Here is a 27,473-nt window from a genome sequence, read left to right as displayed (position 1 = left end):
TTTTACTTACTTTTTTTTTCTCAATGTTCATGTTATCTTCAGGGTTACCAATGAATAATACTTCTTAATATGTATAATATATTCTAATTTGATGTAAACAAGCAGTCTCCTGCCAGAGTGACGCCAGGAAGTAGTCACGTGACCTTTATCTGAACTACAATTCCCGACATGCATTTCTGGTAATTTTTCTTATTTCTTTTTAAGTTTTTTTTTTTATTTTGTTACGTTTTTCGGAGTAAGTGAAGAAGACCTAAACTTATTGTGGACACAACAGCCTAGTTTGAGAGAATTCGTTCTGACGCGTTCAGGAGTGACGTCACTGGTTGATCACGTGACCTACTTCTGACCCTTTCCGGACCCCGTAGTAGTCATGTGATCGTGTCAGAACTACAATTCCCGGCATTCGTGTCTCTCCGGTGATGCGGAAGGAAGGACGGTATCTCCCTGGCTGCCGGGTTTCTCTCTCATATGCTCCGGACTTGTGCTACTTTAGCGGGAATCCGTGACGTCACTGGGATGTCATGTGGTTCGCAATTCAAGATGGCGCCCTCCCTGTGAGGTGTTTGTGACAAGATGATCGGCTCTCCGGATGTGGTGGCGTTTACCCGAGACGAGGAGTATGACTCCCCCCTGCAGGGCTCCCCGGGGCTTCCAGAGGAGTACTCGGTGCCGCTGTTTCCAGAGAGCAGCCCCTGGTCCCGGCTTTCGGGGGCCAAATTCATCAGGGACTTCATCCTGATCTCGGAGTTCTCGGAGCAGGTGGGGCCGCAGCCTCTTCTCACCGTCCCCGACGACCCCCGCGTCCGCGGCGCCTTCGACCTCAACTACTTCTCCCTGCGCATCATGTCGGTGGACTACCAGGCCTCGTTCGTGGGTCACCCCCCGGGGTCTTCCTACCCCAAGCTGAACTTTGTGGAGGACTCCAAGGTGGTCCTGGGCGACTCCAAGGAAGGGGCGTTCGCCTACGTGCACCACCTGACGCTGTACGACCTGGAAGCGCGAGGCTTCGTGCGCCCCTTCTGCATGGCCTACATCTCCACCGACGAGGACAAGATCATGGATCAGTTCCTGCAGCTCTCGGGCGACTTCTCCAAGGCGTCCGAATGTCTCAAGACCGGAAACCGCAAAGCGTTCGCCAACGAGCTGGAGAAGAAGCTGAAGGACCTGGACTACACCCGGAGCGTCCTCCTGGACGAGATGGATGAGCAGGAGAAGACGGACCACCAGGGTTTTTACACCACTCAGGCCATCGAGAAGGCCAACGAGCTGGCCAATGTGGAGAAGTCCATGATCGAGCACCAGGACCTTCTGAGACAGATCCAGTCCTACCCATACCGACACCTAAAGGGGGAGGACTACCAGCCGTACGTGCCGGACCCGGTCACCACCTCCGACCATGAAGGTGACGACGATGACCCTGAGGTCTACACCCCTCGCTCCTCCTACACCCCCAAATTCATCAAAGCCAAGTCTTCCAAATGTTTCGATAAGAAGCTGAAGACCTTGGAGGAGCTGGTGGACGTTTACTTCTTCACCCAAACAATGGACCTCTTAACAGCCATCGAGAAGCGCTATCGGGGCGACGTCAGCTACTTAATCATGAGCCACCTGGACAGGACCCTCCTGGGCCAGCAAGCCATTACAAACTTTCTCTTTGAGGACGTCTCCACCTTGGATCCTAAACCCATCGCCAGGCAATATTCAAACCAGCCGAGCGCTGCTAAAGTGGAGGAAGACATGAAGCCGTCAGTCAGTGTGGAGTCCTATAAGTCCAGCGTGGAGTCTGTGCGGATTAAAATTGAGCAGGAGGCGTTTGACGATGACCAGGATGAGGCGACCAGCAACACAGAGGGTCTCGAGGCGGAGACCAAAGGGAGTGTGAGCAGTGGAGAGAGCATCGAGGTTTTACAGACGGAGAAGTCTACGCTCCTCGTCCATTCAGAGAGTCAACCGTGCCTGACGCTTCATCCGAGCCCGCAGTCCAGGCGGAAATCCGGCAGCCGGAGGACCATCAGCGAGGACAGTATTGAAGTCCTTAGTACTTGTACATCCGAAACTGTGATCCCCGAAGATTTCCGAGCCTCTTACCAAATAGCCATTAACGAAGAGGAGACCTCTGCCGAGGGCGAGGACTGTGCCATTTTCGAGGACAACGATAAAGCCAACGAGGTCGATCTGACGGTGGACCCGGCTTGTTGTATACGGACTGAGAGTCCCATCCTTGACGAGTTAGCCGGAGATCTTGTGCCAAGCGATGGCGTCGTAGTCAGCGTGCCACCTCAGCCCGGCAGGCACATCAGCCATACGTTCGGTCCGGTGAAATTCTGCGTGGAGCAAGTGGACGACCCATCCGGGGAAAGCTTCTCTGCTCCAGAGTCCAACTACCTATTGAGCAGCAGGGACGGTGGGAAAATGACTCTGGACGAGGACTCCACCAGCTACAGGAGCGGCGCCTCCACCTGCTCCGATAGGACCCCTTCCCCTCCCCCTGTCGCCACCATCACCGAGCGCCAAAAAAGGAAAGCTGGCCAAAACGCTCTGATGTTCATCAGGCAGTACCCCTTCTCTCACCCCGCCATTTACTCTCTGCTTAGCGGGAGGACCCTCGTCGTGTTGGGTGAAGACGAAGCCTTTGTGAAAAAACTTGTGACGGCGCTGTCCGTGTTTGTCCCCAATAATGGACACGTAGCCAAACCCATCAAGATGTGGGAGACCTCCCCCCTGCACGTCATGGACTTCCAGAAGTGGAAACTGATTGGACTTCAGAGGTAAAGACCCTGAGAAACGTCCCCATACTTGTGCCAAAAATCTGGCTCTAAACGCGCAGTGCCAGCGGAGTACTGGCTGTGGGGACGAAATCTCATCCTCCGGGCGGTAATTGACCTGCACTCAGAATCTCTGGAGCAAATTTTCACTGTGGATTTCATCTCTTTCTATATAGAGGAGAAATGTGCAGTGAATTCATCTCCTGTTCTATGTGCGGATCTTCATCCCTTGTTACGTTATCCTTAAAGGTATTTTCCAATTACGGGAACAATATCTCCTTTTAAATGCCTGTACTTGGGACTAAATATAATTTTTGCAATTGGCTTTTTTTAAATACCTTTTGCTTTCATTTTCCTGTACATTTATATTTCCTGTGCTGCAAGAACATAAATCAGCCTAGAGGAGCTCAGAAAATAGAGCTGAAAACTCTTATCAGCATGTGCTCACTGACAGATTCTCAGTTAACTCATTCATAGTCAGCAAAATACAGAGGCTCTAGAAATTTTAAATACAATCCAATTGCAAAAGTAATTTTTAGCTCAAAATTCATGCATTTAAGTAAAAAAAAAAAAGATTTTTCTCCAGAGGTGGGCTCCCTACTTTATCCTCCGGGTCCGACAGTTATAAATCAAGTCCTCTCTCTATTTGATTATTTCTGCATTTTCTGTGTCCAGATGGCGGTAATGGAAGCCATTACACAACTTAATACTCCGTGTCCTCGACCTCCTGTTCCGTTTCTTCCCCCTTTTTGCAGGGAGTCGCTTTTTCTATATCACTGACATAATGTAAGAATGGTCCTCGCCGTTTTCTGATCCTCTGAAGTCGCCTTTCCACGTAATGGATTAATCTGAGCGAGCAGAGCTGCAGTGTAAAGTATAGGAGGCCATACAGAGGGCGTATCATTCTACTTTCTCGACGTACTCTAGGGGTGTGTCTGTGTTAATACCTGCGGGGGTGCAGTATGAGGAGGTAATGGTAAAAGAGGATGTCGATGGTCAGTATGTGGTGGTGAAATGTGAAATGAATGGAGTATTGATGTGTATAGTGGCCATGTATATTCCGCCCCCATACTCAAGCAAGAAGATAAGAGAGGTGCTGGAGAGGGTAGAGCGCTGGGGACCGTTACCATTACTAATTATCGGCGACCTTAATAATATATGTGATGACTTTTGGGATAAGAACAAAACCCCCCAGAATAGGACGGCGGGACATACCACTACGTTTGGGACTTATGTTGGGGAAGTGGGCATGGTTGATTTATGGAGAGTTAGGCATATCGGGGAAAGGGCGTATTCATGCTACTCACCAGCTCATGGTACGCTGTCTAGGATTGATCTGGCACTGGGTAACCGATTACTAGATACGATGGTAAGGGACGTGAGATATTTACCTAGGGCTCTCTCAGACCATAGTCCAGTTGAGGTGGAATTTCGATCAGTGGGGACACGGAACGGGAGCAGAAGGGAGTGGAAAATTCACCCTAATTGGCTACACAGTATAGACTTGGAGAAGATTAAGAAGGAATTGGTGGAATTTTTTGAGATAAATGAGGGTAGCGTAGATGTGCTTACTGTGTGGGAAGCCATGAAAGCGTACTTGAGAGGGCTGTTGTTTAGGGATATTAGCAGGTGTAAGCGGAAATCGAGAGAGGCAGAGAGGTTGGCGATAGATGGGCTGAGGGTGGCTGAAGATGAGATGGTAATAATGAGTACTTTGGAGGCTGGGAGGAGGTTAAAGGCAGCTCAAAGCCAGCTAGAGGCGGTCTTGCTGAGTAAAGCTGAAAGGAAGAGGGAATTCATGAATTTGGCCTATTACCAGGAGGGTGAATCAGTGGGTCATTTGCTGTCGCTGGTGGCATCTGCCCAGAGAAATACTTCCTTTGTTCACTCTTTGGTGACTGGGAGTGGTGTTGCTGTTTCTGAGACTTCAGAGATTTTGGAGACTTTTGCAGATTTTTACGCAGACTTATACTCCTCTCGGGTAGATGGGTCAATGGAGGACACGGTGGCGTTCCTTGAGGAGTTGGAGCTCCCGAGGCTGAGTGACACAGCTAGGGAGGATTTGGAGGCTCCCATTACGGAGGAGGAACTGGGACGGGCATTGCAGTCGATGGCTAATGGGAAGGCGCCTGGCGTAGATGGATTTCCTGCCGAAATTTATAAAAGCTTGGGGGAAGTGTTGATCCCTAAATTGAAGGCGGTCTTGGAAGAGGCTACGAATGGTGGAAGGCTACCGGCATCTATGCGGGAGGCCACAATAGTGGTGATTCCAAAGGAGGGGAAAGACCCGACACAGCCGGATTCATATCGGCCAATTTCTTTGCTTACTATCGACGTTAAACTCCTGGCTAAGGTGTTGGCGATGAGGTTGACAAGTGTTATTTCTGGCCTGATACACTCAGACCAGTCTGGCTTTATGCCTGATAGGTCAACTGCGATTAATCTACGAAGGCTGTATATGAACTTGCAACTCAAAGCCGATAACTGTGGCCAGAGAGTTATTGCATCTTTAGACGCTCACAAGGCGTTCGATAGTATGGAGTGGGGGTATCTCTGGCAGGTGTTGCGAAGAATGGGGTTTGGACCGCAGTTCATATCATGGATTCAATTAATGTACTCGATGCCGATGGCCAGGGTTAGGGTAAACGGGGAGTTGTCACGGACCATACAATTGGCTAGAGGGACGAGACAGGGGTGTCCGCTTTCCCCCCTTTTGTTTGCTCTGGCGGTGGAACCACTGGCCGCTACGCTTCGACAGTCTGATGAGATGACGGGGTTTAAATATGGGGTGATTGAAGAAAGGGTGGCGTTGTATGCGGATGACATTCTGCTATTTCTGGCTGACCCGGTTGCATCCTTGGAGGGAGCCATTGGGATTATTGAACGATTCGGATCAGTGTCGGGGCTTAGGATAAATTGGAGTAAGTCTACAGGTCCTTCTCAAAAAATTAGCATATAGTGTTAAATTTCATTATTTACCATAATGTAATGATTACAATTAAACTTTCATATATTATAGATTCATTATCCACCAACTGAAATTTGTCAGGTCTTTTATTGTTTTAATACTGATGATTTTGGCATACAACTCCTGATAACCCAAAAAACCTGTCTCAATAAATTAGCATATTTCACCCATCCAATCAAATAAAAGTGTTTTTTAATAACAAACAAAAAAACCATCAAATAATAATGTTCAGTTATGCACTCAATACTTGGTCGGGAATCCTTTGGCAGAAATGACTGCTTCAATGCGGCGTGGCATGGAGGCAATCAGCCTGTGACACTGCTGAGATGTTATGGAGGCCCAGGATGCTTCAATAGCGGCCTTAAGCTCATCCAGAGTGTTGGGTCTTGCGTCTCTCAACTTTCTCTTCACAATATCCCACAGATTCTCTATGGGGTTCAGGTCAGGAGAGTTGGCAGGCCAATTGAGCACAGTAATACCATGGTCAGTAAACCATTTACCAGTGGTTTTGGCACTGTGAGCAGGTGCCAGGTCGTGCTGAAAAATGAAATCTTCATCTCCATAAAGCATTTCAGCCGATGGAAGCATGAAGTGCTCCAAAATCTCCTGATAGCTAGCTGCATTGACCCTGCCCTTGATGAAACACAGTGGACCAACACCAGCAGCTGACATGGCACCCCACACCATCACTGACTGTGGGTACTTGACACTGGACTTCAGGCATTTTGGCATTTCCTTCTCCCCAGTCTTCCTCCAGACTCTGGCACCTTGATTTCCGAATGACATGCAAAATTTGCTTTCATCAGAAAAAAGTACTTGGGACCACTTAGCAACAGTCCAGTGCTGCTTCTCTGTAGCCCAGGTCAGGCGCCTCTGCCGCTGTTTATGGTTCAAAAGTGGCTTTACCTGGGGAATGCGGCACCTGTAGCCCATTTCCTGCACACGCCTGTGCACGGTGGCTCTGGATGTTTCCACACCAGACTCAGTCCACTGCTTCCTCAGGTTCCCCAAGGTCTGGAATCGGTCCTTCTCCACAATCTTCCTCAGGGTCCGGTCTCCTCTTCTCGTTGTACAGCGTTTTCTGCCACATTGTTTCCTTCCAACAGACTTACCATTGAGGTGCCTTGATACAGCACTCTGGGAACAGCCTATTTGTTGAGAAATTTCTTTCTGGGTCTTAGGCCATGTTCACACAGTGCGTTTTTTACCGCGGAACCACGGCGGTTTTGCCGCTGCGGTTCCGCAGCTGTTTTCCATGCAGGGTACAGTACACTGTACCCTATGGAAAACAGGACACACTGTGCACATGGTCCGGAAATTGTAAAAAAAAAACCGCGCTGAATAGCTCCCGGAAAAAAGAAGGAGCATGTCAATTCTTCTTCCTGAACCGCAGCGGTTCTGCACCCATAGACCTCCATTGTGAGGTCAAAATCGCAGTAAAACCCGCAGATCAAAAATATATCTGCGGGTTTTACTGCGATTTGATGTGCAGAACCGCTGCAGCAGGAAGTGCGGGGGAGCGGGCGGAAGTGCGTGGGCGGAGTGTGGCTGCCCCCCCGTGCTCCGATCCCGCCCCCCCGTGCTCCGATGCCCCCCCCCGTGCTCCGATGCCCCCCCCCAGTGCTCCGATGCCCCCCCCGTGCCCTAATCTCCCCCCCTTATACTTACCCGGCGTCCCGGTGTCCGTCCGGCCGTCTTCTCCCTGGGCGCCGCCATCTTGCAAAATGGCGGGCGCATGCGCAGTGCGCCCGCCGAATCTGCCGGCCGGCAGATTCGCTCCAAAGTGCATTTTGATCACTGAGATATAACCTATCTCAGTGATCAAAATAAAAAAATAGTAAATGACACCCCCCCCACTTTGTCACCCCCATTGGTAGGGACAATAAAAAAATTAAGAATTTTTTTTTTTTTTTTTTTTCACTAAGGTTAGAATAGGGTTAGGGGTAGGGGTAGGGTTAGGGATAGGGTTAGGGGTAGGGGTAGGGTTAGGGTATTTTCAGCCATTTTAGCCCTAAAAAGCTTCCTAGGAAACACACAGTAAAAAAAGGATAAAAAAACGCATCAAAAAACGCATCAAAAACGCATCAAAAAAGGACAAAAAAAGGACCTGCGTTTTCTGCCAAGAGCTGCAGTTTTTTAAAAAAACTGTCCTGAAAAAAAAAGGATGGAAATCCTGAACGTGTGAACATACCCTTACCCTCTTGCTTGATGGTGTCAATGATGGCCTTCTTGACATCTGTCAGGTCGCTAGTCTTACCCATGATGGGGGTTTTGAGTAATGAACCAGGCAGGGAGTTTATAAAAGCCTCAGGTATCTTTTGCATGTGTTTAGAGTTAATTAGTTGATTCAGAAGATTAGGGTAATAGGTCGTTTAGAGAACCTTTTCTTGATATGCTAATTTATTGAGACAGGTTTTTTGGGTTATCAGGAGTTGTATGCCAAAATCATCAGTATTAAAACAATAAAAGACCTGACAAATTTCAGTTGGTGGATAATGAATCTATAATATATGAAAGTTTAATTGTAATCATTACATTATGGTAAATAATGAAATTTAACACTATATGCTAATTTTTTGAGAAGGACCTGTATCTTGTTTAAGGTGGACGATGTGGATGGGGAAGCATTGGAGGACGGGCGACTGGAGGTGACGAGTAAATTTAAGTACCTGGGAATATGGGTATCTATGCCGGTCACTGACTATATACATGAGAATCTGACTCCAATCTTGGGTGCCCTCAAGGCAAAAGCGGATGCATGGCTCAAGCTACATTTGTCTGTGGTAGGCAGGGTGAATCTTATCAAAATGATTCTGATGCCGAAAATACTGTATATTCTTCACAATGCGCCGGTTTGGATACCACGTGGGAAATTTAGACAGATCAACTCTCTGTTTAGGAACTTGATTTGGGGGAGGCAACATCCGCGTATCAAACTGGAGACACTTCAGCGACCCAAGGATGATGGGGGTCTGGCATTGCCTAACCCTGAGTTGTACTTTCTTGCAGCCCAGAGTCAGCATTTAAGGGGCTGGGCGCATGAGGGGTCATCTGGAGCGGTACAGCGGTTGATGGAGGTGGTGACAAAAAGAAGGCCAGTGGTGCAATGTTTGGAGGATGGATCCTTGGAGAGTTTGGGGAAGCTATACCCGACTTTGCTGTTGATACGCAAGCTGTGGAGTAGATTGAGGCACATACGTGGGATCACGGACTTGACTAGATACTCGCCGCTATGGCATAATAACAATCTGAAAGAATTTGAGGCATTAGGGGTATTGATAGAATGGTTGGGCAAAGGGATTCAGTATGTGTATCAAATAATTGAACAAGGTGAACTGAAATCATTTTCCCAATTGCAGGCGGAATTTGGTCTTGGGTCTGCAGGGGAGTATCAATATTTGCGGATGAGGCACGCCTTTGGAGCTCAGAGTAGGAACGGAGGTATTAGGATTCAAAGGGATATAGTACTGGAGTATGTGTGTAATGACGGGACGACTGGAGGAGTCATATCCACTCTGTACAGGGATCTGTTGCACACTTTCCTATTGGGGTTTCCAATAATGGCAAGAGCTAAATGGGAAAGGGATTTGGGCCCAATAGATAACGAGACTTGGGAGTCGGTGTTGGAATGGATCCCAAGACTGTCGCTGAGTGAACCGTATAGACTGTCACCGCTCTATGTGATCCACAGAGTTTATAGGTCTCCGATGGTGCTATATAAGGCAGGATTGGGTAATGACTCTGAATGTCCGAGGTGTAAGCCTACGGATGCAGACATTTTCCATATGATGTGGACATGTCCGAGGTTGGCTGCCTTCTGGGTGGTAGTTTTGAGTCGTATGGAAGGTGCGTATGGATGCACGGTGCCAAGGGATCCAGTTGTCTGTTTGTTGGGATGCGTGGATGAGATTGGGGTGGATAAACATCTAAAGATAGCTATAGCCAGATTGTTGTACATGGCTAGGAAGGTGATAGCTAGAAACTGGATTAGGGAAGAGCCGCCGTCAAGAGGAGAGTTCCTCCAGTATGTGAAGCAGGGCCTGACACTGGAAAAGGGGATTTATAAGAAGAAAGGGAAAACTGAAACGTTCAATAAAATGTGGTCTCCATGGATTGCTATGGGATAGTAATGTGAAGTGTGGCTTATACGAGTGGTTGAGGGATTAGATACTCTATTGTTTTAAAGGGACTCTGTCACCTGAATTTGGCGGGACTGGTTTTGGGTCATATGGGCGGAGTTTTGGGGTGTTTGATTCACCCTTTCCTTACCCGCTGGCTGCATGCTGGCTGCAATATTGGATTGAAGTTCATTCTTTGTCCTCCATAGTACACGCCTGCGCAAGGTAATCTTGCCTTGTGCAGGCATGTACTACAGAGGACAGAGAATGAACTTCAATCCAATATTGCAGCCAGCATGCAGCCAGCGGGTAAGGAAAGGGTGAATCAAACACCCGAAAACTCCGCCCATATGACCCAAAACCAGTCCCGCCAAATTCAGGTGACAGGTTCCCTTTAATGATGGTAGTAATTAACAAGATGAGCTGCTTTGTTGGGTGGGGGGCTTTGGGATCGAAGGGGGCTGTTTGAAGGGGGAGGGGAGGGGGGGGGGAAATACTCTATATTGAAAATGTAAATGTAACATGTTAATTGCCTTGTTATTCTTAATAAAAATTTATTTGAAATAAAAAAAAGTATAGGAGGCCAGAGTGGAACCCTGACGTAGGAGCTAGATTACACTCCCAACAGACATCATGGCCTGGGTGGAGCAAAACCGAAAAAAAAAACATTTTCTTTGGGCAGAAATGGGGTTATGATGACTATTTCTGCTAGCTGTCAGTGAATGCAAACATTTTCCTGGTCATGTCCATCATGAATCATTGTCTATAAAAGCGAGTTTATATTCACAGACAGCAAGCAGAACTCTTAATGGTGACATGTAGTTAAAAAGTTGCAGAACTTTATTACATTTTAATAACTTTGTTACTTTTTAATAACTTTAATAACTTTTTTTTTTCCCCTCATCTCGTAGGGGGGTCTCTCCTTCCGGATCCAACACCCTGCACACCCTGAGCCGATACAGCCGCTACGCCAGCATATTGGATGCAGACAACAAGACGCTGCGGTGCCCGGTGTACAGGGGGACGCTCCTCCAGAGGGTGGCAGACCACCGCACACAGATCAGGAAGGGCAGCACTTACTACATGCACGTGCAGAGCATGCTGACCCAGCTCAGCGCCAAGGCCTTCCTCTTCACCTTCTGCCACCACGTCCACCTGCCCATCCGGGAGAAGGAGAGCGAGGAGTCGATAACGCAGCGCCGCGCCGCCTTCCTGCAGCAGCTCCTCGGCCTCTCCCACGAGGACAGCAAGATCGTAGAATACCTCTCGGAACTGCTCAAAACGCATTATCTGCGGGAATCGGGGACGCAGCTGCTTCATGTGCTCAGATTTGACTACATCCCCAGCATTTTATACAAGATTTGACCCATCGGTCGCCCCCTGTAGACACGTGTGGATGTATAAGACTGCGCATTATGGTGGGCTCCTCGGACAAGAGAAGAATCTTTATTTACCTTTTAGCCTTTTGTTTTTTGTCACATTGTCTCCGCCAGTTTTTACTACTGATGACCTAGGTCTGTAGTTTTCAACCTGTGGCTGTCCTGGCATTGGAAAACTACAACTCCCAGCATGCCCTGGGAGCCAGTTGTCAAATCTGGTGCCAGGAGCTCTCGAGGCATGCTGGGAGTTGTAGTTTCGCAACAACAGTCACAGTTTGATTATTATAGGGAAAAAAAAGGAGCCGGTGACCAGTCGTGTCAGATCTGCTATTAAAGGGACACTGACCCTAAAGTCTAGCATCTATTAGTGCTGGTGAGTGCAATCTACTGTTCCCTGTTATCAGCCACTTCTGTCCACTCAGAAATCCTCTCCCCCCACCATAATCACTAATTTGTCACATATCTTCCTCCATGTATGGGTTTACAGGGGCATTTTTTTTTTCCGTTTTGGTGCATAAAGTTTTAGAAAAATCATGTCAAAAACCCCTCCAGTACAGGTGCCTTTGTAAATGTATTCTTAGGCTGTGTTCACACTCTGTAGTTTTCCAGGGAAATGTATTGTGTGATTACTGCAGAGATTTTGCACTGATATTTACAGTAGCAGCAAAAGTTTTCACCCCGGTATCTGAGCACAAAAAACTTCACATTTTAGCAATTTCCTAGATTTTATTTTTAGCAAGATCCGTCCTATAGGGGGCAGCGTTACAGCAGTTATTCCAATGATGGAAACCATTTTTTGTAAATTTCACCTCCGGAATGTCTTTTTGGATTGAATAATCTATTGTTCCCTGTTATCAGCCGTTTCTTTACTGAGGAGTGCAGGAACCTCTCCTTCTTATCACGTATCTCCGGAGCACATTTTTTTTTTTTCCCCTTTTACATCATACCTGACTGATATCCGTTGTTATAACGCTCCAGCACTATAAGAGCTAAACTTTAGCGTTAGCGGCCCCCCGCACTCGCCGTCCGCCCGCTCAGTGTTATATCTGTTTGCGTCTTATTTATTATTTTCTTAGCCTCCCGTCCATGCGGTTTCTTATGTCATTACTTGCACTAATGGATCATGTGTGACCGACCGTCGGGCGCTGTGAGGAGCGCAGCTCTGGTGCCAAATGTCGCCCGCTGTCAGGATCACATGCAGCCGATCAGTCGCACCAGATGTTCTATTGTAGTGAATGAGAACGGGCTCTTGCTATATGTAGTAATTAATGTCCAGTCTTGGTGAAATCAGAGCATTGGAGTTTTGTGAATGTTTTTACTTGGCTTTGGTAAGCAGAGGTTTACTAAGTCAGATTTGCATCAGCACCATCTGATTTTCTCGGTCTAGATCCACCTCTGCCTGCCAGCAGTGAGTGGAAATGATCAGTGAGGAACTGAAAAAAAAACAAATGGGTGAATCGTTTCACTCACTGACAGCAAGCAGAGCGTTTACCAAGAAGACAGGCTCCCGAGGCGGCTGATAAGGCATGATTAGGTAAAAGCACTGCTTGCCATCAGGGAGAAGAAGCATTCATAGATCTCTGAATGGAGTGATGCTGCCAGCTCTTACAATCTCTTCCTATTGAGCTTGTAAGCGCTGCTGCGATCTCTGGAGCGCGCAGTTACCTGCTAATCCTGGCCAAGCTGTGGTGGTCGGTCTCCTAGGACTCAATAGTGGCTGTAAATTGCAAAACTGCTTTCTGTGGAAAACCCCTTTTAAGTACAGAATTACACAACCTCTGTAGTGTTTTATTTATGGCTGTCAGCATGGGGGGGGGAGAATTATAGTTCCAACACAGCTGGAGACTGACTGACTGTTACCCTAGACCAGGGGTGTCAAACTGCATTCCTCGAGGGCTGCAAACAGGTCATGTTTTCAGGATTTCCTTGTACTGCACAGGTGATAATTTAATCACCAACTCATTATTTGTGTAGGTGATTAAATTATCACCTGTGCAGTACAAGGACATCCTGAAAACATGACCTGTTTGCAGCCCTCGAGGAATGCAGTTTGATACCCCTGCCCTAGACTGAAGGATTGTCGCCCTCTTTATAGGTCTAGTGGGAGGGGCAGAGTCTGGAGGGCGGAGCATGACACCAGGAGCAAGCTCCGCCTCAGAACCGTGAACGGAGCCGTCACCGGTGAAAGGGCGATGTCAGTCTGTCTGGGGGGCTCAGTCGATTACAGTGGGAGCTCAGACTTGGGTCCTAACTATTAAGAACAGTTCTCCTTTAAGAGGCTGCATAGTCTTTAGGTGTCTTGGCTGCTGTGGAACTAAAAGTCTCAGCATGCGCTGCAGGAAGCATGTAGGAAGAAGCGCCCCGAACAGCAACTGCAGTGCACCCTCTAGTGGAAACGTATATAATCCTCGCAGCTGGTGGCATTAGTGGACTTTCCACGGCACTGACTTCGCACTGCTGCTGTTTTGGTTCAGTCTCATCTGTAAATGAGCTCAATGTGAAATGTATTTCTTTATAAAGCTGTGAACGCTCTGGGTATTTAACCCCGTACGTAGATGTGATTGCCCCCTTTATTTTTTTTTCCTGTTTGTCCTTTGGCCACGGCTCGCTGGAGGTGCAGGGGCCTCACGGTAACCCCACTGCTCTGGTGCCACCATAACACTCAGGGTTCACACCACCACTGCGGGTTCAGCAATATAAACCTTCCGCTTCCTGCAGCTTTGTTACACCAGAGGATGATGGGAGTTGTAGTTGGAGATCAGCTGGTGTACCAAAGATATATCTCCGTTATATTGGTGCATGCAAGGACCCATCCGTGCTCACAAAAACCCGCTGCATGACCCCAAAACTGTGTAGTCTGTTGCCAAATCCACCTGAATAAATGACGGATTTATCTCTGGGCTCATGGATACGGCTGATTATTGCATCCAGCGCTGCGAAAGATGGATGAGGGCCGGCGTGGCTACCACAATCATCTGACAACCTGCTGCGTGGGGGCATGTGTCGGTAGCAATACTGGTTGCCTCATCTTTACCAGAAAATTGTTGTTTTCTTTTTATTAGAATTTTGCTTAAGATTAGGGGGTCAGGGGTGTAAGATATCCCCCCTCAATTACGTAGGAGTGCAGGGGAAGGGAAACAGGTTAGACCTCTCCTAATTATAAAGTGGTGCCATATGTTATCACTTTTTAATGTGGGAATTAAAAAAAACCAAAACACTTTTTTAAAGGGAGACATTTATTCCAGCAGGATTGGCGGCGGCACAATGTGAACAGCACCTAACACCCCCACAAGTCACGCTGCCAGGATAATGGCTGCAGAATTGAAGACCACGTGGCCACAATCATGAGGGATTTCCGATCCTCGCGGAGGACGTGTGACTACGGCCCCAGGATTGAAGGAAATCACTTTTCCTAATTATAGCCGTGTTTCCTCAGCAGCTGATATTTGATATCTGGCTCTTGTACGACGGGACGTCCTCCGTTATATCCCCACACATCACTCACAAGTCAGGCAGGCCGGGGATAGGAAAAGAGCTGGAGAACTGCTCCACCTCCTCCTTCAGGGACGAGACCTTCTCTCGGTGTTTGCCGTCAGACGCCAACTTGTCCTTAAACTCCTTCAGGGTCGCCTTGGGGTTCATGTCGTTCTGAATCTCTAGAGTGAGTAAAATACCTGAAAGGGAAAAAAAATAAATTTAAAAATCATCTTCCAGAAAACAGCACCACCCCTGACTACAGGTCATCTCTAGTAATGCAGCTCCATTCTGTTCAAGTGAATTAGGCAGAGCTGCAATTCATCACCTGTGCGATACTAAGGAAATCCTAAAAACATGATCTTTTTTGGGGGCCGTGAGGACTGGAGATTGGGAAACCCTGGTCTACAACGACCACCACCCACCTTGGTGAATGAAGTGCGCAACTTTTTTAAAGTCTTCTTCTTTAAACCCTCGAGAAGTCAGGGCAGGGGATCCAAGTCGAAGGCCGCTGGGACGGAGGGCACTCTTGTCACCTGCCGGGGGGGTGCAGATAATGGATTAAGTCACTTACTTGTCAATATTGGAAACAGGAACACATGGGCTACTTGCACAGTGAACAAGTCTGTATGATCATGTTCACACACCACCAAGAAACCTGAAGACACAAAAGAGAATGGTAAAACCAAAAACACTCAAGTTTGAAAAAATGTTTGCAGTAATCCGCAAGTGCTAGTAAAAGATGTAAATAACAGGGTATTTGGTTGATACGTTTTTTGCAAAAAATGTATACTAAGCTGCTCTACCAATCTTCACGGTATACCCTTATCAGAGCAGTCCTAACTAATGTATGCAATCCCTATCTGATGTATTTAAAAAGCTGTTCTGCCCTGTATGCACACATGGATTTTTCCTCTCTGAACCCTGTTCACACAGGTAATATACAGATGATCAGGTTTTTAAATACATCAGATAGGGATTGCATACATTAGTTAGGACTGCTCTGATATGGGTATACCGTGAAGATTGGTAGAGCAGCTTAGTATACATTTTTTGCAAAAAACGTATCAACCAAATACCCTGTTATTTACATCTTTTACTAGCACTTGCGGATTACTGCAAACATTTTTTCAAACTGAGTGTGTTTGGTTTTACCATTCTCTTTTGTGTCTTACTTGTCAATATGTAGCATTCAGAGACGGTAGAATGGATTTTACAGCTGCGCCGCCCGACTGATGTCAATGACTAATGCTGCGCGGTTCCTCGAGAGTCTGTAGGTTGCAGATTTTTTTGCCTTCAGGTCTATAATAAGACTTGCACTCACCTGGGCAGGTGTTCTTGTTGCAGGCGATGGCGCAGGCTTCAAGGACCTTCTCGGCTCGTCCTCCGTCAGTCTTCTTGTCCTTCAGGTTGACCAGAATGAGATGATTATCGGAGCCGCCTGTAAATTGACGGAGAAAAAAAAAAAAAAGTTTCCAGAGATGCCAACTTTCCTTTATATATAATGGGTTCAGTAACAAGTCCACTTTAGAAAGTAAATAACTTACTAATCATTGGGGGGGATCCCAGAAAAGGTCTCGAATGAAGATCTCCGTTATATCAATTGTCTATGGGACTGTGCGCGACTCTTACCGTATTCCCATAGACAATTATTAGAGCGGTGGTCTGCATCCATGGCCACTGCGGCTTTTAAGAGTCCTGTTGAAGACCTGCGAGGGTCCGACTGATGCGGTTAGGTGATACCCTTCAATTTTGGAAATGGCTGAAGTATTTGGTTTATGTATTTTTAGAAAAACCCCACACGATGACCCCTGGGATCAGAAGAACCACTGATTTTGGCCATTTATCCCTTTAATTATTCAAGCCAAGAAAGACTTTAGTAATCAATGGATTCATCCATTTAATCAGGTCACCAAGTTTTCTAGAGACAGGGTTGGGGACCCCTGTGGAGTAAGCCCCTAGCCTCATGGCTGTGTTCACTAAGCCAGTGGCTTATGTCCAGGAGTACGACGCGATCGGCAGTCTGACATCGGACATGTCCATTCGACATCTCCCATGTCTATCAGTCGGTCGGCGACCCCATGCATATTAGATCAGTCGTTATCGGTGCTACACAGTGGGTCAAGTTCCTTTCCCCATCACAGAGGACCCTTTCCCAGAACGTCAGCTTCTTACATCACCATGACCGGAACGTCGGCTTTGTAAATCATTCGAGGCTTTCTTACCGGTGACGATGTGATAGCCCAGTTCTTCCAGTGCACTTGCCAACGCCCGGCAATTAGAGACCACCTGTGTCTGGTACAACCTGAACTCTGGGCTCATGGTTTGTTTCAGGGTCACAGCAATGCCTGTAATAAATCAGGATGAAACTGTAAAAGCTCGGTGGTGGGTGATCCATGATCCTGTCATACAGGTAACAAGGGTGGGTCGTACCTGCAATAGCGTGATTATGGGGTCCACCTTGTAGGCCGGGAAACACCGCTTGATTAATTGGACTCTCATAATTGTACAGGATTTCCTTACCCATCTTCGGATCCACGCTTCGGACTCCTGACGGAGAAAAAAAAAAACAAGTCAATGCCGCAGTTGTAAGTCCATTTTTCTCCTCCCCCGGTGAGGACTACTCACCCTTCCGGTAAAAGATCATGCCAGCACGGCATCCGCGCAGGGTCTTGTGCGTCGTGGTGGTGACGATGTCACAATGCTCAAAGGGAGACGGTACCACGCCGGCTGCCACCAAGCCACTAATGTGCGCCATGTCGGCCATGAGGACTGCATTGTTTTCATCGGCGATCGTCCTCATTCGGCCATAATCAAGATTCCGGGAGTAGCAGCTGACACCTTAGACATAAAATGAATGAATGTATTTTTTATTTTTACCTTTTTTTTTTAATTTTAAAATTTTGCAAAAATGCCAGTCAGTTATTTGGAAGGAATGTGACTTGATGGTGGTTGTAGTACTCACCGGCGATGATAAGTTTGGGATGAAACAAGCGGGCATTTTCCTCCAGTCTGTCGTAGTCTATATAACCAGTGTCCGGATTCACCTGCGATCAAGGTGAAGATAAACCAACATGTGAAGCTGAAATACTCTGTGCAGCTGGAGAGGGATGGGGGGGGGGGGAAGGGGATGATCCTTCCATTTTCTTAAAAGGCATTACCTTCCTCTAACATTTTATCCCTGCCCATGTAGCTCTGGCCTCACTAACATCAGGTCACTTTCCTCCCACAAGGTCAGTGCACTATTCCTCTGCTGTTATAGTCATTCCCATGATCTGAGTGTCCGCAGACAGAGCGCACAAATCACTGGATGTCATGGTTCGTACACGCAGCGATGTGACGACTGCTCACCTTGTACGGCATGGATTCAAAGAAGATGGATGTGGCGGAGATTTTCTTCTTGTCGGTCATGAAGCCGTGGGTGAGGTGCCCCCCGTCAGGCAGGTCCAGCCCCATGATCCTCCCATGAGGCTCCACCAAGGCAGTGTAAACAGCAAAATTTGCAGGGGATCCTGGAATCGAAAATAACATTCATTTTTTTTTTTTTGCAACGTATGGAGCAAAATCTGCAGCAAAATTCACAAATCAGAAATGGAGATTTGCTGCAAAATCTGGAGGAAAAACAGATGCAACATGCAGGAAACATCGGCATAATCATCTCTCACCTGAATACGGCTGCACGTTCACGCCCCATTTTCGGGGGTCCAGACTGTACGCCTCCAGTGCCCTCTTCTGACACAGCCGCTCCAGCTCATCCACGTGCTCCGTGCCGCCGTAGTACCTGTGGGGCGACAACATTAAAATCCAATCTGGTCTCTACAGTACGCAGGTCGTCTAGGGTCAGATTGACCTGTCTCAAAAATATGGCTTCTTCCAAAAACAGCGCCACACGGGTGCACAGGATGGGTCTGGAGTTACAGTTCGGGTCTATCAGACTGAATGGGACTGGGGGCTATAGCACACACAACCTGGGGATAGAGGTGCTGCTGCGTTTTTTGTTTTTTTTTTAACAAAGCCGTCATGTTTTTCTAATCCTGGAAAACCCCTTTAAAATGTCCTGAGTAAGTCGCGGCAACAGATCGCCCCAATCCCATGCGACATGACATGCACATATGCTCTGGTGAAGAGCACCGGCGTCGCCCCTCACCTCTGTCCAGGGTAGCCCTCCGAATATTTATTATTCAGGCACGAGCCCAGAGCCTGCAAAACCGCGCAGCTGGCAAAGTTCTCGGAGGCGATGAGCTCCAGCCCGTAGCGCTGCCGATGCTTCTCCTTCCGGATGATCTCGTACACCTACAAATATAAGCATTAAACATAACCTGGGACTTCCGTAATGCAGTAGACGTCCTGTAGTCCGGCATCTGATGGTCCAGAAATCCTGAGAATCCAGTACGCCCACCAAGTGAATGGGAAAGCTACGAGTGTGCCGCCACCTCTGCATCCCCACCATAAGTCTCCCCCGATTTCTTACCTCCGGATCATTAGTTTCAAGAGGCTCCAGCACCATCCGGTTATGAGATGCCCACAGGTCGGCGTGCCCACCGTTCATCACCGGGGAGTCCGCCATTGGCCGGCCTCAGATACGTCACTTCTGAAACAATAACCATTTAAAGGGGAAGTTCGGACTTTGGTCAAAAGTCTGCAGTCACTTTATGTGACCGTTTAATCACGGCAGCGTAATGTGAAGATGCAAAAACTGTCCAGCGGTAATACCGGGAACAGATCCACGTACAGCGACTGCAGATCCCTTTAAGGCCTCTGCTTGCTGTCAATGAACAGTAACTTTATTGTTTACAGCCGAATCCGACATGGATACATTAAATGGAAACTTATCGGTGACGGAAGGCTCGCCCGCCACAGCTCACCCGCATGGGCGAGGGAAGGCTCGCCCGCCACAGCTCACCCGCATGGGCGAGGGAAGGCTCGCCCGCCACAGCTCACCCGCATGGGCGAGGGAAGGCTCGCCCGCCACAGCTCACCCACATCGGCGACGGAGGCTCGCCCGCCACAGCTCACCCGCATCGGCGACAGAAGGCTCGCCCGCAACAGCTCACCCACATCGGCGACGGAGGCTCGCCCGCCACAGCTCACCCGCATTGGTGACGGAGGCTCGCCCACCGCTGACTCCAGCTGACGGCGGGTGAAAACAAAAACTTACATATTAACTTTCCAAGGGCAGTAGAAAGTTGGGAGTGAAATTGCCTCAGTCTCATCCAAGGATCAAAGGTCTTTGGTGGAGACACAACAACCACCACACGGAGGGTTAACACTATACGTGCCAGAAAGTCTCCTGACAACCAGTGTCCCGGGACAGAGGTGGAGCGGTGGGGGTGGGTCTCCTGACAACCAGAGTCCGGGACAGAGGTGGAGCGGTGGGGGAGGGTCTCCTGACAACCAGTGTCCCGGGACAGAGGTGGAGCGGTGGGGGAGGGTCTCCTGACAACCAGTGTCCCGGGACAGAGGTGGAGCGGTGGGGGACGGTCTCCTGACAACCAGAGTCCGGGACAGAGGTGGAGCGGTGGGGGACGGTCTCCTGACAACCAGAGTCCGGGACAGAGGTGGAGCGGTGGGGGAGGGTCTCCTGACAATCAGAGTCCCGGGACAGAGGTGGAGCAGTGGGGGAGGGTCTCCTGACAACCAGAGTCCGGGACAGAGGTGGAGCGGTGGGGGGGGGGGAGGGTCTCCTCTCCTGACAACCAAAGTCCGGGACAGAGGTGGAGCAGTGGGGGAGGGTCTCCTGACAACCAGAGTCCGGGACAGAGGTGGAGCGGTGGGGGGGGATAGGGTCTCCTGACAACCAGAGTCCCGGGACAGAGGTGGAGAAGTGGGGGAGGGTCTCCTGACAATCAGAGTCCCGGGACAGAGGTGGAGCGGTGGGGGAGGGTCTCCTGACAACCAGAGTCCGGGACAGAGGTGGAGCGGTGGGGGGGGGAGAGGGTCTCCTGACAACCAGAGTCCGGGACAGAGGTGGAGAAGTGGGGGAGGGTCTCCTGACAATCAGAGTCCCGGGACAGAGGTGGAGCGGTGGGGGGGGGGTCTCCTGACAATCAGAGTCCCGGGACAGAGGTGGAGCGGTGGGGGAGGGTCTCCTGACAATCAGAGTCCCGGGACAGAGGTGGAGCGGTGGGGGAGGGTCTCCTGACAATCAGAGTCCCGGGACAGAGGTGGAGCAGTGGGGGAGGGTCTCCTGACAACCAGAGTCCGGGACAGAGGTGGAGCGGTGGGGGGGGGGGGGTCTCCTGACAACCAGAGTCCGGGACAGAGGTGGGGCGGTTGGGGGGGGGAGGGTCTCCTGACAACCAGAGTCCGGGACAGAGGTGGAGCGGTGGGGGACGGTCTCCTGACAACCAGAGTCCCGGGACAGAGGTGGAGCGGTGGGGGAGGGTCTCCTGACAATCAGAGTCCCGGGACAGAGGTGGAGCGGTGGGGGGGGGTCTCCTGACAACCAGAGTCCCGGGACAGAGGTGGAGCGGTGGGGGGGTCTCCTGACAACCAGAGTCCGGGACAGAGGTGGAGCGGTGGGGGGGGGGAGGGTCTCCTCTCCTGACAACCAAAGTCCGGGACAGAGGTGGAGCAGTGGGGGAGGGTCTCCTGACAACCAGAGTCCGGGACAGAGGTGGAGCGGTGGGGGGGGATAGGGTCTCCTGACAACCAGAGTCCCGGGACAGAGGTGGAGAAGTGGGGGAGGGTCTCCTGACAATCAGAGTCCCGGGACAGAGGTGGAGCGGTGGGGGAGGGTCTCCTGACAACCAGAGTCCGGGACAGAGGTGGAGCGGTGGGGGGGGGGAGAGGGTCTCCTGACAACCAGAGTCCGGGACAGAGGTGGAGAAGTGGGGGAGGGTCTCCTGACAATCAGAGTCCCGGGACAGAGGTGGAGCGGTGTGGGAGGGTCTCCTGACAATCAGAGTCCCGGGACAGAGGTGGAGCGGTGGGGGAGGGTCTCCTGACAATCAGAGTCCCGGGACAGAGGTGGAGCAGTGGGGGAGGGTCTCCTGACAACCAGAGTCCGGGACAGAGGTGGAGCGGTGGGGGGGGGGGGGGGGGGTCTCCTGACAACCAGAGTCCGGGACAGAGGTGGGGCGGTTGGGGGGGGGAGGGTCTCCTGACAACCAGAGTCCGGGACAGAGGTGGAGCGGTGGGGGACGGTCTCCTGACAACCAGAGTCCCGGGACAGAGGTGGAGCGGTGGGGGAGGGTCTCCTGACAATCAGAGTCCCGGGACAGAGGTGGAGCGGTGGGGGGGGGTCTCCTGACAACCAGAGTCCCGGGACAGAGGTGGAGCGGTGGGGGGGTCTCCTGACAACCAGAGTCCGGGACAGAGGTGGAGCGGTGGGGGACGGTCTCCTGACAACCAGAGTCCCGGGACAGAGGTGGAGCGGTGGGGGAGGGTCTCCTGACAATCAGAGTCCCGGGACAGAGGTGGAGCGGTGGGGGAGGGTCTCCTGACAACCAGAGTCCCGGGACAGAGGTGGAGCAGTGGGGGAGAGTCTCCTGACAATCAGAGTCCCGGGACAGAGGTGGAGCGGTGGGGGGGGGGGGTCTCCTGACAATCAGAGTCCCGGGACAGAGGTGGAGCAGTGGGGGAGGGTCTCCTGACAACCAGAGTCCGGGACAGAGGTGGAGCGGTGGGGGGGGTCTCCTGACAACCAGAGTCCCGGGACAGAGGTGGAGAAGTGGGGGAGGGTCTCCTGACAATCAGAGTCCCGGGACAGAGGTGGAGCGGTGGGGGAGGGTCTCCTGACAATCAGAGTCCCGGGACAGAGGTGGAGCGGTGGGGGAGGGTCTCCTGACAATCAGAGTCCCGGGACAGAGGTGGAGCAGTGGGGGAGGGTCTCCTGACAACCAGAGTCCGGGACAGAGGTGGAGCGGTGGGGAGGGTCTCCTGACAACCAGAGTCCCGGGACAGAGGTGGAGAAGTGGGGGAGGGTCTCCTGACAATCAGAGTCCCGGGACAGAGGTGGAGCAGTGGGGGAGGGTCTCCTGACAATCAGAGTCCCGGGACAGAGGTGGAAAAGTGGGGGAGGGTCTCCTGACAACCAGAGTCCGGGACAGAGGTGGAGCGGTGGGGGGGGGGGGGGGGGTCTCCTGACAACCAGAGTCCGGGACAGAGGTGGGGCGGTTGGGGGGGGGAGGGTCTCCTGACAACCAGAGTCCGGGACAGAGGTGGAGCGGTGGGGGACGGTCTCCTGACAACCAGAGTCCCGGGACAGAGGTGGAGCGGTGGGGGAGGGTCTCCTGACAATCAGAGTCCCGGGACAGAGGTGGAGCGGTGGGGGGGGGGGGTCTCCTGACAACCAGAGTCCCGGGACAGAGGTGGAGCGGTGGGGGGGTCTCCTGACAACCAGAGTCCGGGACAGAGGTGGAGCGGTGGGGGACGGTCTCCTGACAACCAGAGTCCCGGGACAGAGGTGGAGCGGTGGGGGAGGGTCTCCTGACAATCAGAGTCCCGGGACAGAGGTGGAGCGGTGGGGGAGGGTCTCCTGACAACCAGAGTCCCGGGACAGAGGTGGAGCAGTGGGGGAGAGTCTCCTGACAATCAGAGTCCCGGGACAGAGGTGGAGCGGTGGGGGGGGGGGTCTCCTGACAATCAGAGTCCCGGGACAGAGGTGGAGCGGTGGGGGAGGGTCTCCTGACAATCAGAGTCCCGGGACAGAGGTGGAGCGGTGGGGGAGGGTCTCCTGACAACCAGAGTCCCGGGACAGAGGTGGAGCGGTGGGGGGTCTCCTGACAATCAGAGTCCCGGGACAGAGGTGGAGCAGTGGGGGGGGGGGGGGGGGGGGGGGGAGTCTCCTGACAACCAGAGTCCCGGGACAGAGGTGGAGCGGTGGGGGAGGGTCTCCTGACAACCAGAGTCCCGGGACAGAGGTGGAGCGGTGGGGGGTCTCCTGACAATCAGAGTCCCGGGACAGAGGTGGAGCAGTGGGGGGGGGGGGGGGGGGTCTCCTGACAACCAGAGTCCCGGGACAGAGGTGGAGCGGTGGGGGAGGGTCTCCTGACAACCAGAGTCCCGGGACAGAGGTGGAGCAGTGGGGGAGGGTCTCTTGACAATCAGAGTCCCGGGACAGAGGTGGAGCGGTGGGGGAGGGTCTCCTGACAACCAGAGTCCGGGACAGAGGTGGAGCGGTGGGGGAGGGTCTCCTGACAACCAGAGTCCGGGACAGAGGTGGAGCGGTGGGGGAGGGTCTCCTGACAATCAGAGTCCCGGGACAGAGGTGGAGCGGTGGGGGAGGGTCTCCTGACAATCAGAGTCCCGGGACAGAGGTGGAGCGGTGGGGGAGGGTCTCCTGACAATCAGAGTCCCGGGACAGAGGTGGTGGGGGGGGGGTCTCCTGACAATCAGAGTCCCGGGACAGAGGTGGGGGGGGGGTCTCCTGACAACCAGAGTCCCGGGACAGAGGTGGAGCGGTGGGGGGTCTCCTGACAATCAGAGTCCCGGGACAGAGGTGGAGCAGTGGGGGGGGGGGGGGGGGGGGGAGTCTCCTGACAACCAGAGTCCCGGGACAGAGGTGGAGCGGTGGGGGAGGGTCTCCTGACAACCAGAGTCCCGGGACAGAGGTGGAGCGGTGGGGGGTCTCCTGACAATCAGAGTCCCGGGACAGAGGTGGAGCAGTGGGGGGGGGGGGGGGGTCTCCTGACAACCAGAGTCCCGGGACAGAGGTGGAGCGGTGGGGGAGGGTCTCCTGACAACCAGAGTCCCGGGACAGAGGTGGAGCAGTGGGGGAGGGTCTCTTGACAATCAGAGTCCCGGGACAGAGGTGGAGCGGTGGGGGAGGGTCTCCTGACAACCAGAGTCCGGGACAGAGGTGGAGCGGTGGGGGAGGGTCTCCTGACAACCAGAGTCCGGGACAGAGGTGGAGCGGTGGGGGAGGGTCTCCTGACAATCAGAGTCCCGGGACAGAGGTGGAGCGGTGGGGGAGGGTCTCCTGACAATCAGAGTCCCGGGACAGAGGTGGAGCGGTGGGGGAGGGTCTCCTGACAATCAGAGTCCCGGGACAGAGGTGGTGGGGGGGGGGTCTCCTGACAATCAGAGTCCCGGGACAGAGGTGGAGCGGTGGGGGAGGGTCTCCTGACAATCAGAGTCCCGGGACAGAGGTGGAGCGGTGGGGGAGGGTCTCCTGACAATCAGAGTCCCGGGACAGAGGTGGAGCGGTGGGGGAGGGTCTCCTGACAATCAGAGTCCCGGGACAGAGGTGGAGCGGTGGGGGAGGGTCTCCTGACAATCAGAGTCCCGGGACAGAGGTGGTGGGGGGGGGGTCTCCTGACAATCAGAGTCCCGGGACAGAGGTGGGGGGGGGGGTCTCCTGACAACCAGAGTCCCGGGACAGAGGTGGAGCGGTGGGGGGTCTCCTGACAATCAGAGTCCCGGGACAGAGGTGGAGCAGTGGGGGGGGGGGGGGGGGGGGGGAAGTCTCCTGACAACCAGAGTCCCGGGACAGAGGTGGAGCGGTGGGGGAGGGTCTCCTGACAACCAGAGTCCCGGGACAGAGGTGGAGCGGTGGGGGGTCTCCTGACAATCAGAGTCCCGGGACAGAGGTGGAGCAGTGGGGGGGGGGGGGGGGTCTCCTGACAACCAGAGTCCCGGGACAGAGGTGGAGCGGTGGGGGAGGGTCTCCTGACAACCAGAGTCCCGGGACAGAGGTGGAGCAGTGGGGGAGGGTCTCTTGACAATCAGAGTCCCGGGACAGAGGTGGAGCGGTGGGGGAGGGTCTCCTGACAACCAGAGTCCGGGACAGAGGTGGAGCGGTGGGGGAGGGTCTCCTGACAACCAGAGTCCGGGACAGAGGTGGAGCGGTGGGGGAGGGTCTCCTGACAATCAGAGTCCCGGGACAGAGGTGGAGCGGTGGGGGAGGGTCTCCTGACAATCAGAGTCCCGGGACAGAGGTGGAGCGGTGGGGGAGGGTCTCCTGACAATCAGAGTCCCGGGACAGAGGTGGTGGGGGGGGGGTCTCCTGACAATCAGAGTCCCGGGACAGAGGTGGGGGGGGGGTCTCCTGACAACCAGAGTCCCGGGACAGAGGTGGAGCGGTGGGGGGTCTCCTGACAATCAGAGTCCCGGGACAGAGGTGGAGCAGTGGGGGGGGGGGGGAGTCTCCTGACAACCAGAGTCCCGGGACAGAGGTGGAGCGGTGGGGGAGGGTCTCCTGACAACCAGAGTCCCGGGACAGAGGTGGAGCGGTGGGGGGTCTCCTGACAACCAGAGTCCCGGGACAGAGGTGGAGCGGTGGGGGAGGGTCTCCTGACAACCAGAGTCCCGGGACAGAGGTGGAGCAGTGGGGGGGGGGGTCTCTTGACAATCAGAGTCCCGGGACAGAGGTGGAGCGGTGGGGGAGGGTCTCCTGACAACCAGAGTCCGGGACAGAGGTGGAGCGGTGGGGGAGGGTCTCCTGACAATCAGAGTCCCGGGACAGAGGTGGAGCGGTGGGGGAGGGTCTCCTGACAACCAGAGTCCGGGACAGAGGTGGAGCGGTGGGGGAGGGTCTCCTGACAACCAGAGTCCGGGACAGAGGTGGAGCGGTGGGGGAGGGTCTCCTGACAATCAGAGTCCCGGGACAGAGGTGGAGCGGTGGGGGAGGGTCTCCTGACAATCAGAGTCCCGGGACAGAGGTGGTGGGGGGGGGTCTCCTGACAATCAGAGTCCCGGGACAGAGGTGGGGGGGGGGTCTCCTGACAACCAGAGTCCCGGGACAGAGGTTGTTTTATCTGACAACCATTGCTCCAGGTCAGGCGGCATTTCTGAGCACCTTTGTGCCTGCACTCCCGTCTTACACGCTCCTGACCTTGTCTCTGGCCGCCCGCTCTCCGCCCCGTATCTCCCTTTCTCCACTGGTGTCCGCTCCGCTCCCGACCACGCCACGTTCTCTCCCACACGTGTAGCTAGAAGCTGGCACATAGCCTAACCAATCACAGGCAGCCACTGTTTTAGCCAGTCCAATCATCAAGGGGCACACAAAACCAATGACCAATCACTGACAAGTACTCTATCAAGCCTGCCAATCAAAGAACGGCAGATTTTCCGCGGGAGGATGCACTTTGTGTAAACTCTGAGTGATGTGACAGGAAGGAGAATGTGAGACCCTGGGGCGGACGGACCCCCAGCGGCCACAGGTAAGGGCGGAGGACCCCCGGGGGCCACAGGTAAGGGCGGAGGACCCCGGGGGCCACAGGTAAGGGGCGGAGGACCCCCAGTGGCCACAGGTAAGGGCGGAGGACCCCCAGTGGCCACAGGTAAGGGGCGGAGGACCCCCGGGGGCCACACGTAAGGGCGGAGGACCCCCGGGGGCCACAGGTAAGGGCGGAGGACCCCGGGGGCCACAGGTAAGGGCGGAGGACCCCCAGTGGCCACAGGTAAGGGGCGGAGGACCCCCAGTGGCCACAGGTAAGGGGCGGAGGACCCCCAGTGGCCACAGGTAAGGGGCGGAGGACCCCCAGTGGCCACAGGTAAGGGGCGGAGGACCCCCAGTGGCCACAGGTAAGGGGCGGAGGACCCCCGGGGGCCACAGGTAAGGGCGGAGGACCCCCGGGGGCCACAGGTAAGGGGCGGAGGACCCCCGGGGGCCACAGGTAAGGGGCGGAGGACCCCCGGGGGCCACAGGTAAGGGGCGGAGGACCCCCAGTGGCCACAGGTAAGGGGCGGAGGACCCCCGGGGGCCACAGGTAAGGGGCGGAGGACCCCCGGGGGCCACAGGTAAGGGGCGGAGGACCCCCGGGGGCCACAGGTAAGGGGCGGAGGACCCCCGGGGGCCACAGGTAAGGGGCGGAGGACCCCCGGG

At 53.1% G+C, this 27,473-nt stretch overlaps 3 protein-coding genes across 9 annotated transcripts in view; 2 read left to right on the top strand and 1 right to left on the bottom strand.

Moving 5' to 3' along the window:
• Window positions 1-405: 405 nt before the first annotated feature.
• SMCR8 (SMCR8-C9orf72 complex subunit) lies at window positions 406-14,131 on the top strand. Its single transcript, XM_069734659.1, has 2 exons — window positions 406-2,768; window positions 10,763-14,131. Exons 1-2 carry the CDS (start codon window positions 574-576, stop codon window positions 11,214-11,216), a joined length of 2,649 nt encoding a protein of 882 aa, XP_069590760.1. The 5' UTR covers window positions 406-573; the 3' UTR covers window positions 11,217-14,131.
• Window positions 14,132-14,454: 323 nt separating this feature from the next.
• On the bottom strand, window positions 14,455-26,589 carry SHMT1 (serine hydroxymethyltransferase 1). Of its 7 annotated transcripts, none has more exons than XM_069734663.1 (12): window positions 26,481-26,589; window positions 19,176-19,295; window positions 18,852-18,997; window positions 18,370-18,485; window positions 18,056-18,216; window positions 17,670-17,751; window positions 17,333-17,545; window positions 17,138-17,254; window positions 16,930-17,052; window positions 16,029-16,145; window positions 15,130-15,240; window positions 14,455-14,904 (listed from the first exon to the last, which is right to left on the bottom strand). In XM_069734663.1, the coding sequence occupies exons 2-12, from the start codon at window positions 19,269-19,271 to the stop codon at window positions 14,732-14,734; spliced, it is 1,455 nt and encodes a 484-aa protein (XP_069590764.1). In that variant the 5' UTR covers window positions 19,272-19,295; window positions 26,481-26,589; the 3' UTR covers window positions 14,455-14,731. The 7 variants fall into 7 exon arrangements, with proteins under 7 accessions (XP_069590764.1, XP_069590768.1, XP_069590762.1 ...); XM_069734667.1 differs by lacking the exon at window positions 26,481-26,589 and adding an exon at window positions 19,863-20,258; XM_069734661.1 differs by lacking the exon at window positions 26,481-26,589 and adding an exon at window positions 19,721-19,856.
• A 129-nt stretch (window positions 26,590-26,718) lies between these two features.
• The window catches only part of PRPSAP2 (phosphoribosyl pyrophosphate synthetase associated protein 2), a 58,357-nt gene continuing 57,602 nt past the window's right edge, over window positions 26,719-27,473 (top strand). The window contains exon 1 of the mRNA XM_069734669.1: window positions 26,719-26,808. The gene's annotated coding sequence lies outside the window, so the exon portion shown is untranslated. The remainder of the gene's footprint in view (window positions 26,809-27,473) is intronic.

Source organism: Ranitomeya imitator, chromosome 7 (assembly GCF_032444005.1).
Source record: "Ranitomeya imitator isolate aRanImi1 chromosome 7, aRanImi1.pri, whole genome shotgun sequence".
Lineage (NCBI taxonomy): Eukaryota > Metazoa > Chordata > Amphibia > Anura > Dendrobatidae > Ranitomeya > Ranitomeya imitator.
This window is presented reverse-complemented; position numbering and strand designations above follow the sequence as displayed.

Bases quoted from the DNA above. Each gene is read 5' to 3' on its own strand.
- SMCR8 (XM_069734659.1), top strand. From the start codon at position 574: ATGATCGGCTCTCCGGATGTGGTGGCGTTTACCCGAGACGAGGAGTAT. The intron at 2,769-10,762 runs GTAAAGACCCTG...CTCATCTCGTAG, and splicing joins AAACTGATTGGACTTCAGAG to GGGGGTCTCTCCTTCCGGAT.
- SHMT1 (XM_069734663.1), bottom strand. From the start codon at position 19,271: ATGGCGGACTCCCCGGTGATGAACGGTGGGCACGCCGACCTGTGGGCA. The intron at 17,053-17,137 runs GTACGACCCACC...GATTTATTACAG, and splicing joins CCATAATCACGCTATTGCAG to GCATTGCTGTGACCCTGAAA. The intron at 16,146-16,929 runs GTAAGAAAGCCT...GTCAATTTACAG, and splicing joins GGGCTATCACATCGTCACCG to GCGGCTCCGATAATCATCTC.